The sequence below is a fragment of the Nematolebias whitei genome, chromosome 13, assembly GCF_014905685.2.
Source record: "Nematolebias whitei isolate Nwh7 chromosome 13, NemWhi1, whole genome shotgun sequence".
In the NCBI taxonomy this organism is placed as follows: Eukaryota; Metazoa; Chordata; class Actinopteri; order Cyprinodontiformes; family Rivulidae; genus Nematolebias; species Nematolebias whitei.
This window is the reverse complement of record NC_056510.1, coordinates 34,378,342-34,391,793: the sequence shown is the minus strand read 5'-3', so window position 1 is coordinate 34,391,793 and position 13,452 is coordinate 34,378,342. Positions and strand designations below refer to the sequence as shown.

General features: G+C 38.9%; 1 protein-coding gene across 1 annotated transcript in view; it reads left to right on the top strand.

The window, feature by feature from the left end:
* armc8 (armadillo repeat containing 8) overlaps positions 1-13,452 on the top strand; it is a 77,236-nt gene that overhangs the window by 63,002 nt on the left and 782 nt on the right. The window contains exons 16-20 of the mRNA XM_037686613.1: positions 4,180-4,272; positions 4,512-4,661; positions 9,943-10,038; positions 10,300-10,395; positions 10,975-11,047. Of these exons, the coding sequence (XP_037542541.1) occupies positions 4,180-4,272; positions 4,512-4,661; positions 9,943-10,038; positions 10,300-10,395; positions 10,975-11,047 (508 nt within the window). The remainder of the gene's footprint in view (positions 1-4,179; positions 4,273-4,511; positions 4,662-9,942; positions 10,039-10,299; positions 10,396-10,974; positions 11,048-13,452) is intronic.

The following is a 13,452-nucleotide window of genomic DNA, read 5'->3' as shown; positions in this document are numbered from 1 at the left end:
TTTTTTTTTTTTTTTTTTTTTGTGCTGAAACGTTTCACCTTCGATCCGGAAGGAAACTGTCCAGATGACCTGACTGAAAAATGTTGGATTGTCTACCTGGATTATTGAGCATGGACTTTGTTGTTAAGAATTAAAGCTTCCCAACTGTTTCTATGTTTTTACCAGAGGTATAAACAGTACTAAAATAATGTAGTTTATTTCAGTTTGTTTTTTTGTGGAGGCCAGCAGATCGTATTCAAACTTCACTTTGTCTCAATCTCCTATATCGAGCAAGAATATTGGTGAAAAGGATCAAAGTTTAAAAAAAAAAGTCAAAGTTTCTTTATTTGTCATATGCACCACATGTGGTGGAATGAAAATGTGTACACAGGGTCCCAGTTACATCCAACAAAAGTACATCATGTAAAAGAAAAACGGTAATAAGATCTAAGCTATGAACTAAGAAAAACGTTAAACCAAAAATACGCTAAGTAGTAGTAGTACAAAAACAATACGCTGGACAGCAGTACGAACATGAATCTGTGTGAGCAGATGAGTATGAATGAACACTGCAACATGAAACAGATCAGCAGCATGATGTGATTTTTTTTTTTTTCACAGTGATTATCCTGGTTAGAGATTCATGAGTCTTAACAGCCTCAGGGTAGAAGCTGTTCCTCAGTCTAGTGGTTCTACACTTAATGCTCCTGAGGGGAGCAGGGCAAAAAGTGTGTGCTGGGTGAGTGGGGTCCTTCATGATGCAGATGGCCCTCTTCCTGCATCTGGAGGTGTAGATGTCTGTGATGGTAGGGAGGCTGACTCCAACAGTCTTCTTTGCATCCTTCTGCACACGGGACGGCTGTGGCTGAGTGGTTAGAGCAATTGTCCTTCAATGCAAGAGTTGGGGGTTTGACTCCACCAGCCGTCACATGCCGAAGTGTCCCTGGGCCAAACACTGAACCCCTCATTGCCTCCGACATGTGTCTCATCAGTGTATGAATGTGATAAAGCATTGATCAGTCTCTTTAGAATGATTTGTTCAATTAGCTTTAGATCTAGTAGAGTGCTGTGTGAATGGGTAAATGAGGGCACAGATTGTAGTGTAAAGGGCTTTGAGTGTTGTGATAAGATAGGAAAGCATCCTATCTTAAGAATTATCAACAAGGAAAGTAAAGCTTTCCTTTTTGCTATTCCGCCTCTCATTTTGTCCGAAAAAATTGTTTTAGTTTGGATGTAAAGCGCAACAACACTTGTACAAGTAAACGTTGAGTACAAAAAGCATTTTCACATGCCTGTAGGCTGAGGAATCGGACGCTCCACAGCTCAGAACACCATACTTCTGTTGCCTTGATTGAAATCAGGGTAGTAGTGGATGCACCATGCTGCAGTAGCTCAGTAGTATGTATATCCAAATCAGTAAAAAAAAATAAAAATAAATAAACAGAAATTGTTGTGTTGCAGGAGTATAGTTTTATTGGGGGGGGGAAGAAAATTGTAAAAAAAAAAAACAAAAAAAAAACCCTTCATGTCAGACCACACTTGTTTCACTGAAAACAAAGCATAATTTTTACCAACCTGATCTGGAGACAACCTCCTTGAGTGTAAAGAGCTGGTCAAGTGTTTTCCACAGCCAGGACGAAACTCGCATTGTTCCTCCTGAATTTGAGGTTTGACCATCGATCGGACATGTTTCTCCAAGGTTCTTGGATAGCCCTTATGGTGAGGTTAAGGATAGTGATGCCCCTAAAATTGGAACACACCCTCCGGCCCCGTTTTTTAAGAGGGGAACCACCACCAGTCTGCCAATACAGTAGCACTGCCCCCAATGTCCATGCAATGTTGCAAAGGTGTGTCAACCAAGACACTCTTTCAACATCCAGCTCCTCAAGGAACTCAGGGAAAATCTCATCCACCTCAGGTGACCTCAGCCCCGATGATGGACAGACCAACCTCGAAGTCCCCCGACTCAGCTTCCTTCAAGGGGTTAAGAAAGTCAGAGAAGTATTCCTTCCACCTCAGGATGGTGCCACTGGTTAAGGTCAACAGCACCCTACATTCACTAACAATGTTGGTAAAATGCTGCTTTCCCAGCTTCAGCCGCCTGAGGATTTGCCAGAATTTCCTCAGACCTGATCGAGAGTCTTTATCTAAGGCCTTACCAAACTCCTCCCTTTGCCTCATCAACAGCCAAGGCTGCAGCCTGCTTGGCTTGCCCATACTCCTTAGCTGCCTCTGGAGTCCTACAAGCCAACAAGGCCCGACTGGACTCCTCCTTCAGCTTGATGGCCTCCCAGTCACACCTTTCCAGGTTACACTGTCATTACCCACTTGGACGTTGAAGTCCCCCAGCAGAATAAAGGAATTCCCAGCTGAAACACGTTCCATCACCCTCGCTAATGACTTCAAGAAGACTGGGTACACTGAACTGCAGTTTGGAGCATATGCACAAACAACCGCCGGTGCTCATTCCCCCACCTGTAGGTGCAAGTAAGCTACTCTCTCATCTACTGGGGAAAACTAACACACAAGCATCAAGTCAGGGGGCTAACAGTAGACCCACACCAGCTCGGCACTTCTCACCGTGGGCAACTCCAGAGTAGAATAAGGTCCAGCCCCTCTCAAGGAGATTGGTTCCAGAGCCAATGCTGTGCATCAAGGTGAGCCCAGCTATATCTAGTCAGTACCTCTCAACCTCAGGCACAAGCTCAGGCTCCTTCCCCACCAGAGTGTTGACCTTCCATGTCCCAAGAGCCAGCTTTGGTAAGCCAGAGTCAAAGTGCCTAGGCCCGAGCCTTCGGCTACAACCAGTGGCACTTGGCACCCGACTCGTATGACCCCACCTGCAGGTGGTGGTTCCACAGGAAGGCACCCCCATGTTGCTCATTCGGGCTGAGCCCCACCAGACCCCATGAGTAGAGACCTGGTCACCATGCGCTTGCTGATGAGCCCCTCTCCAAGGCTTGGCTCTAGGTTGGGACCACAGTAACCCACATCCGGGCAAGGGACACTGAGGTACTTGATTTTGTCTGACCATATTAGTCTTTGGTATCGCTCTTTGTCCAGCCTGTCACCTAGGAGCAGAGGCTGCCTTGGGAGACCCTAGTTCCTAAGATTATTCAGGTGCTCAAACTCTTCCACCATGATGAGGTGGGGTTTCAAGGAGAAGATTAGAATGGTCCAGATCAGAAATTGTGTTTCCATGTCAATATCATTTGAGGAAACTATGCCTCCTACTTTTTATGATGCTTCCAAGTACAATGTCCTCAAATAATTGAGGTAGTTCATGGTGTGGCCAAAAAATAATCTATGGTGGCCAGGTCTCTCATTGGCCATACCCTGGCTCTGCCGTTGTACCTGGTGGTGAATAAAGTTGCTCCCAGATTTCCAGGATTCATCATTCTGCACCACCTCGGACAAGCATAAAACAAACTCTGTTCCAATATGATGTAACTTCCACACACCTGAATGTCTTGCACCAAAAAAAAAATTGTTTTTTCTGTTCAATTCAAGTCCAGTAAAACATCCATCCATTATCTTTACCTGCTTATTCCATTTTGGGTCACGGGTGTCGCTGGTGCCCATGTCCAGCAATCACTGTGCGAGGGGCGAGGTACACCCTGGATGGGTCGCAAGTCCATCACAGGGCCACATAGAGACAAACGACACAAACAACCATTCACTCTCTCACTCACACCTAGGGACAATTTTAGAGTTACCAATCAGCCTAACATGCATGTTTTTGGTCTATGGGAGGAAACCGGAGTACCCGGAGAAAACCCACGCATGCACAGAGAGAACATGCAAACTCCACCCAGAAAGGCCCCTGGACCGGGGTTTGAACCAAGGACCTGCTCGCTGAGAGGCAGCAGCTCTACCAGTTGCGCCACCGTGCTGCCGTCCAGTAAAACACTCATCTCAAAAACTACAAACATTCACTATTCAAATCCCTCTGATGGAGGACATCGGCATACTACTTGTCAAAATGAGTTCACACTTGTTTTCAATTAATTCAAGGTCAATGCTTTCAGCTCATCGTTAGTCAAACTTTAAAAACCTAAAATGCCCTTTGAAGGAATAATGTTGAAAGGTGCTGAAAAATCAGACTCAATCAGAGACAGAGAAGGTTAATGTCTTAAAAACATAAAATCCATAATGTGTAACATTGAATATTGAAACTTGTTGTTTTGCATGTGACTGAAGCCCATTCTGGAGTCGGGGGTGATTGAGTTACTATGCAGTCTGACTCAGAGTGGCAGTCATGCTCTGAGGTTAAATGGGATCTGGGCCCTGATGGTGAGAAAACTATTTTGTTGTTTTGTTTTAACAACCCATTTTCCAACAAGTTTTGACTTTTATTTCAAGCTTGAATGTTTAAATGTCTTTTCATCTGTTAATATTTTCACCTTTCTATATTTACACCTAAAATTATAATTACCCAGGTTTTACATTACCCTGTTAAAACAAACAAAAAAAAAAGCCGAGTCCCACCGCCAGAAACAGCCTTAAAAACAGAACCTTTGTGTGTGTTTAAGAACATGGCGTTCCAGGCAGATCAGAAAGTAAAGGTGGAGATCGTTCAATGTTTGGGCACAGACCAACTGTTCCGTCTGCTTTCTGACCCGGACACCAATGTGCTGATGAAAACCCTTGGATTGCTGCGCAACCTGTTGTCAACACGCCCAGTGAGAACACGCGCACACACAAACACACACATTAAACAGTGCTACACATAATGCTTATTTTTTTGTCATTTGTGTCATTATAGCTGAGAAGCTGCCGAGAAGCTTTTTAAAAAGGAATTTTATAACCTCAAAAGCCCTTAAGGCACAGGTGTACAAAATGTGACCCGAGGGCCATTTGCGGCCCTTGGAGTGATTTTGTGTGGCCCACAACTGCAGTTTAAGAATGGTATCATTTTGGCCAGCAGGCTTAAGAGGTCAATGCAGACTTTCTGCAAATTAGTTGGTACAGCAAAATGGACGGAAAACTATCTGCTCAAAATGAGCAATATTAAGCAAAATACAAACCTTTAGCTATGATCTTTTTATTTTCACTTCATGATACAAAACACCAAAAACCTTTACTGACTTCTACCAGAATGAAGACTTTTGGATAATGCTTCATAAAACTTGGCTAAATACTGCATTTGATAAAATACCGTATTTTTCTGCCTATAAGTCAGTTTTTTGCATAATTTGCATGCCCTGCAACTTATAGGCCAAAGTGATGTATTTATGGATTTTTTTCCCCATATTTATAAACCAATTTTTGGATGATATATGACTGTTTTCATTCATTCTGACTGAAAAAATTTTTTTAAATAAAAAGAACTGTACCACGTTCAGCCATTACACGGCAGCAGAGTAATAGCAGTAAGGTATGCCGTTGTATCATGTAATTGGTAAACGTGGCTATAATGACAAATTCAAAAAAGTTCAAGACAAAAAACAACTGGACTTTATTTATTATACTTTATACTTTGTTTTTTTTCTTGAACTTTTTTCAAGTTACCATGTCCTGGATGACTGAGAATCTTCACCAGCTATTAATGACACAATCGGCTTGCCATATAACCTTCACCTTCGTTCTGCTCGCTGCTTGGAGCAAGTTAACCCAGCTGCACTGCCCTGGCGAAATGCAGCTAATTTGACCATTAAAGTGCATTTATTAAGCAAATGTTAGACTGAGACACACCTTCGCTATAATTTCGAGCAAACAAATAATTGTTTCGGTGCTTTTCTTGTTAAATTTTGAAGAAACAAGCAGCTTTCCTCCTCCCTTTTTTTTTTTACTCCCTCTGTGCGCTCCTGGAGGACCTCAGCAGCAAAACTATTTTTTAGGGCTGTTGTAAACAATTATTTTAGTATTTGAGTAATCTAAAGATTATTCTGGCGATTGGTCGAGTAATTAAAAAAAAATAAATAAATAAGGTTCTGCAGTAATTACCGTACTCATTTTATGAGTAATACAAATACATGAAAAAAATTTTTTTTTTAAATAAACAACCCATTTAATTCCTTTTTTTTTTTTTTTTTTTTTAAATATTTTATTGCTTAAGTTGAATTATTTTTAAACATCACATAAAAATCTAAATGCTGTAAAATAATTTTTATGGATTGGAAAACTGAATGGAATTTACAAAGTAGGATCTGGAAGGAAGGACATCATTTGGATTGAAGGTGGAGATGATCTTCTGGATCCTTCATCTTCCACCACGGACAGCTGCTGCATGCCTGTGATGATCATATTTAAAATGCTGTTTGTGAACTCAGCTGCTTCCACAACCCAACATCCTGGAGCCCTTTGTACGAAGCTGTCCAACAATATGACTTTGCCATTTACTGAAAAGAAGAAGAATAAAATTATTTGTTCATTGTTATTCCTTAATAAATTTTCAAGTGTACTTCGTTGGATATTATAAAATTATTTAATATTGTTAAGGGGTAATCTACACTTTCTGATGACCCTGTTGCAATCAAAGTAACTTTAGTATGTCAGTTGTATTTGATTTATGCATTTTAAGCTTTTATTTATGTGTGAGGCTTGAGGATCCTTTAATTAAAACCCTCTGTCACTGAATTATTTTTATACATCACAGAAAAATCTAAATGCTATAAAATAATTTTTATGGATTGGAAAATTGAATGGAATCTGTTAGAATTTGAATAAGTAAGATGGACAATGTAAAAGTTTGAGTTTGTACATTGAGTTCTGCATACTGTGTAGTCTTGAGTGCTTAGCTATAAACATATGACAGTAGTAATAAATCATAAATGCAGATTAATCCCAGTTTAAGTCATAAACAGCTGTAGCAAGCAGAAAAAGATCCTACTAACTCATTTACACTTAAAATATTCATCCTAAATATCTCATTTAAGTCAGGATGGAAGTACAGCAATAAATAAATGTGTTTCAGCTCATGCCGTCAGTCTGTTGCTACTTTCATAATTAACAAACTTGCATCAAGTCCTGCAGTTTTTTCCTCACGCAACGTACAGACCCTGCCAGGTATCCACTATGATTAGTCAGTAGATGTAACGTTAGCAAAAAGATGTCTCGTTTTACATGTATAACATGACAGATTATCACATATTTAGGTTCACGTATTTTGCAGAAGAACATAACTGTTGCAGCTGCGGACGAGTTTGATGCTACAGCGGGTGTTTTCTCTTCAGATGCTGCAACATCGACGACGTGCTGTTGTGGTTACTTCAGTTATGCTTTGCAGTGGATGCATTTCACTGTGTTGTCTTTTCTGTTTAGCCTAACATGTTCCCAAACTTGACCGTTTTTGTTGTTTTCGGGCTCTTCTAAGAAACATTCTCTCTATTTCCCTCCATAGCTGCAAACTTAGCACATACGCGCTATCAGAAGCGGTAGCTTTGTGTAACACAAAAACCTGGCTAGACCACAGTGCTCTGAAAAGTTTAACGAAGCTTTGAGGAAGATAAATTTGCCTCGAGGATTTTTTGTAATCGAGGTCCAAGAATTATTTGAGGAATCGTTTCAGACCTACTATATTTGAAATTCAGCTGATTTGAACATTAAAGTGCATTTTTAAGGAAAAGTTAAACTGAGCCACACATTTGCTATAATTTCGAGCAAACAAGTAATTGTTTTTAGGTGTTTATCTTGTTAAATTTGCACAGCGACTTGTCGCGTGCACACGGTCACTTCCGCTTATCGGCTTTTGAAATGCAGCTGATTTGTCCGTTAAAAGTGCACTTATTAAGCAAATGTGACACTGAGACACACATTTACTATAATTTTGAGCAAACAAATAATTGTTTTAAAGTGTTAATTTTGTTAAATTCGTGTTAAAGACCTCCCGTGCATGCTCCCACGGCTGCTATTTGGCAGCCCATCGATTTTTGGCACAACACCGGCCCACATTTTCGGGTTGTCAACGGTGACGCGTAACAAACGCAGCACGTCAGCAGTGACGCATAATAGAAGCGACGTATACGGCGAAGCAACATATTTATGGATTTTTCCACTTTATTAGACAAATATGGACTGATGCGACTTATGAGGTGGAGTGACGTGTACGGTGGAAAATACGGTAATCAAGAGGGAAACTAGACATTTTTAATGAATATAACGTGGTATCATCTTTATCAAACCTTCCTTGAATCTGTTGTAGCGACTGACAGCTGGATGATGTTTCAAAAGGTCGATCAGCCTTTTGGGCCGTCCATGGTCCAAAAGGCAGATCAACCCCCTTTTTAAAGGACTCTTACTCAAATTATGCTTTTATTGCTGAGAACAGACTAAAATGGACTTTCCAAACACACAAAAACAAACAAACATAGACCTAACGAATCAAATAAACCCTTTTTAATAAAAATAAATTATCTTAGTGTTTATGAGGCTTTTAATGTTTTAGATCTACAATTTAAAACTCCAAAATTAGTAAACTTTTGTCGTTTCTTCAAAATGTTGTTCACGTTAAGAGTTAAATTCACATTTTTGTGGCCCACGAGTCCTTTCATGTTGATAGTTTTGACTTGCATATGAAAGTGTTTGGACACCCCTGCTTTAAGGGAGAAAAAAAATAAAAACTTATTTACTAATCACCTTGTGATGGAATCTATATTCAACATTGATGGCAAATAACTGTATTTTACCACATGGTTTGGTATGACTGGTACTAAAAATGTATAAATATGTAAATGAAAAAAGTAGATTAAAAGAAGATTGCATCTTCATCACAGGTTTAGCTTTAGAGGGCTGGTGCTGCAGAGAGCAACTATTTAATTTAATCTGCATGTGATTCACACACATGAAAACGGACAAACCCCATTCCAACAGTTTTTTATTTGCCTTGGCCGTCCTTTCATTCAAACATTTATCACTGATGCAGTTAAGGTGGAATAAATACAAATGTGTTGAATTTCATGCTGGCTTAACTGGTTAACACAAAAATATTGTTTCTGAGAGTCAACTATAGCAGGGGTTCCCAAACTTTTCTATGCCATGGCCCCCCCCAAACAGCATTAGCTTCTGGCCGAGGCCCCCATCACAAACCCACAATGTTGCAAAATATGTAAAGAAACATCAACTTTTCAAATGTTTTAACTTTTATTCACTATATTCAATTAATTATTACAGCTGCTGAGCATAAAAATGTTATTAACTAACATGTTTTAAACACTCCACTCAAGTGGAGCTGAAGTTTTGAAGGTTTTCAACACTTGTTTACGAGGGTCTCCAGACAGATGACACGTTTCGAGCAATCATGGCCATATTTCTGTATGACTGTAAAGCCATACTTAATGTATGCTTCCTCATACCTTTGAATTTTAGCTGGCCACGAGTTCTTTGGTTGTTGTTTTTTTTGGTTTGCAGCAGTTTCCACCACAGCAGGGCTGCTGGTCAGTTCCTTCGGTCCTTTTAGAAACATCTTCATTTCGTCCTTGCTTTGCTTGAAGAGTAAAGCAGCTTGACACATTTGACTGGCAGCCAATCAGAAAGATGAGCATGGTGAAAAATATTTCAATATATTATATAAAATATATTTTAAAATAATTATTGAAAAATCGATTCAATTTATTTACAGTAATTTAAAAAAATAATCATTTTAATTAAAAAAATATATATATTTGCTTCTTTTTTTCCTTCTCCTCTCCAGCTTTCTGAAGACCCATTAGCGCCCCCTGGCGGCCCTCACTGGAAAACACAACTATAACATTTAATTATTTTCTTTTAATCAAACAGTTAAATGTGATCCATAAATGTAGTAAGTTACAACAAGTTCACCATGTTTGATGTTTGGAAATAATCTTTCCTGATATTCAAGTGTTGCATTTGTGTCGCACCTTTTTCAGGATGTTTATAAGCTACACTGCAGTCAATACTCAATAGTGTCACACAAAAAGAAAAACTGAAGCCAGTCTTGATTTCTCCATGACCCACATTGTGCTGAATGTGAAATATTTTTCAATGAATGCTTTATGTTGACAGCACATTGACCAGATCATGAGCTCTCATGGGAAGCAGATAATGCAGGCAGTGACTCTTATCCTGGAAGCAGAGCATAGCATTGAGGTCAAGGAACAGGTGAGTGGTCACTCCACCTCACACAGATTATTTTCAGATTCATCTTGTTGCTGTGCTGCAGAGAGCTTTGACCATCTGTACATGTGGTCATAGGCTCTCTATCTGATATAAGGTTTTTTTTCATGGATGCTCATCCAGCTGTGGTGTGCATCTTCAGAAATGGAAGCACATGGAAGAGATGCTGTGAGCAGCTGAGCCTTTTGTTCAGAATCACAAAGTTCAAATGAAAGCACTGATGAAGCACTTTTCTTTGTCTTTTAGACAATGTGTATTCTCGCCAACATTGCAGACGGCACCACAGCCAAGGAGCTAATCATGACCAATGATGACATGCTTCAAAAAATCAAATACTACATGGTACTGTGTAACTCTGGTTTTCTTTTGTTTCATTTTGAGTTAAATACATGTTTAATGTTAAGCTGTTCTTTATAAACAAAATTAATTAGGAAGAAGGGTCTTCATTGAAAACTGTTCCTGTCAGGAATAGTTGGTAGAAAATGTGTTTGGTTTGAATAAATTGTTCAAAAAGAAACTACTGCTTCAAGATCTAAGTAAAAGTTGTGAAAATAAATACTGATATTATTAGTGGCACAGTAAAAGCAGTAATGTCTTGCAGTAAGAAACTGAAGAAATTGTATATGTGTATATTGTATAAATGTAAATAATTTGAGCCAAATAACTTAAAAAATAGGCTACGTGATTACTTCCATTTCAGTGTGTGGCAGCGTCTAGACATAACATAGGTCACTATCGAAATTAGGTTGCTATGTCAAAATACAAAATAGCCACACTATGTATAAAAATATATACTGTGTATATAGATAGATAGGCGGATAGGTAGATAGACAGACAGACAGAGACAGTGTGTGTGCATACACATATGGTAATTTGGAAATAGTGTGATTTTGTTATTCATTACATCCTCTGTTCCCACAGGGACATTCGAATGTGAAGCTGCAGCTTGCTGCCACCTTCTGCATCTCAAACGTTATCTGGAATGAGGAGGACGGTAAGAGCTGCACCAAACTACGTAAAAGTAAGGAAATAAAAAGTCCTGGTTCAGCTGAAACAATGGAAGAATGTGACCATGAAAACAATCGACAAATTCAGTCAGTCCATAATTTAAAGCTTTTCTTGTAAAACTTACTATTTCTGAAAAAGACTGGTGCAATATACTGTATTAATATTTGACAATTGGAATTTAAAGGCATTTCTTTTTTTCATTGATTGAAATCTTTCATTATAATAAAACCTAAACCAGGAAAGATGTTGAACTAATGCTGAAATGCAGATAACTGACAGAAATTTCAGCCAATACATTTTAACTACCTATGATTGATTACACCAAGCCATCAATAGCAGGTTGAGTAACTACAAAATAGTTGTACAGTAATCCCTCACTACTTTGCGGTTCATTTTTCGTGGACTTGCTCTATCGCAGTTTTTCAAAATAAGATTGGACATGACTAGTGGACACACACTTCTCTGCTGCAGAGCGAAGATAAGACATGCGGAAGCTTTTTCTGCAGCTGTAGGCTGCACAAACATGCAGCAGGTGCTAAATAATTTAAAATTATTCATTTTAAGTAAAGATTCCATGCCAGTCATGTGGCTCATCCATCACTCAGTCAATTGCAGTGGTGAAGAAAGTACTCAAACACTGTACTTAAGTAAAAGTACAAATAAACAGACAAAAATGTACACTAGTAAAAGTAGAAGTACCACATTAATGTTTTTACTTAAGTAAAAGTAAAAAGTATTTGCTTTTAAAAATACTTAAAGTATTAAAAGTAAAATTACTTGCTGAATGTATTACCTAATGCAATGGTCTACAATACCATTAAGTATTCGTACCTTATGTATATTTTCTGTAATACATTACAAAATTACAGTGTTCCATTTTACTGAACACTGAACCGTGGCAGCACGGTGGCGCAACTGGTAGAGCTGCTGCCTCTCAGCGAGCAGTTCCCCTGGCTTTTATGGCCAGTAGGGGTGACATTATAAAGCAAACAAATATCTAATGATTTTTAACATTTAAAGTAAAAAAAAAAACAGATTCTTTTAAAGAAGGAGGGGAAAAAAAATCAGTTTTTACCATCTTTTTTAAATAAAAAAAATCTATAAACTATGCAGACAGTTCTTCATATAAAGAAATAAAGCATCAAGTTAAAGTATGTTTCTCCTTGTACTCGCACCAGTGTTCACATATTTGCAAAATAAATGACAGGAAAACTGTTTGAACTCATCCTTTTTTGTAGTTTGTATAACCAATAAAATTCAGTTTTATGTTAGTTTTGGTCAAAGCCTGAAAGGGCCGCTGCAGAGGAACCAAAGAGCCGCATGTGGCTCCAGAGCCGCAGGTTGCAGACCCCTGAACTAAACCGTCTTCATACAGCCATTTCAGATGTCCACTTGCTTAATTGGAGCAAAAATCTGCTGCCACAGCAGCTCTTTCACGGATCAGTTTGAGACCACTGCTGTAAAGTAATTATCACGGTGTTAATCCTGTCATTCTATAATACTGTATATCATCTTATGAATAAGCATGGGGCTAATGAGCTCCTAGCCACACAAGCAACAAACACTGCTGCTCATGTTATTTAGCGTCCAAGCAAACACGCATGACTAAGACGACACTGTGTTAACAACATGCATGTTGCCAGTTCATGCTAGATTATAATTATTTAATTGTGTTTACTTGTTAGCGGTACAGTTGAACAAGAAGCTAGTTAAGGTTACGTAAGACTTCACTAACCTAAATTAATTTCACATGCAAAAGTCAGGAAACATTTAGCAACTTTACTTACCTCAATGTGTTTTTTCAGATTTGACGGCAAATTTTTGAAAGACAGGAGTTCATGGTTTCGGGGGAGGCAAAGTTGACACCGGAATCTCCACGAGTTGTTTTTTGAACCGGTTAACTCAGAGATTTTTTAAATAAGGCCATGGGTGGCACGTATCTTCCTGCTGACTCTCAGAGATGGAATCCATTTTGGGTGTGTTAGAGCCAGGTGCTGTGGGAGCACACAGGTCGTAAACGTCACTGACCCAGCTCTTTCTGAAGGCGGGTCTAACGTTACCTGCCTAATTTGGTTGGTTCAATGAACCAATTCCCCTCTCACCATTGGTTACTTTCAAACTAATGAACAAATCAAAAAACACAATGTGACATGAATGTAACTTGTAACGCAACGCATTATAGAAATGTAGTGTAGTAGAAAGTACAGCTACTTAATGGAAAATGTAGTGAAGTAAAAGTCAAAAGTACCCATGTTTATCTCTACTTAAGTAAAGTACAGATACATGAAAAATGTACTTAAGTACAGTAACGAAGTACTTGTACTTCGTTACATCCCACCACTGGCCAATTGTGTGTCATGTCCACTCTTATTTTGAAAAACCGTGATAGAG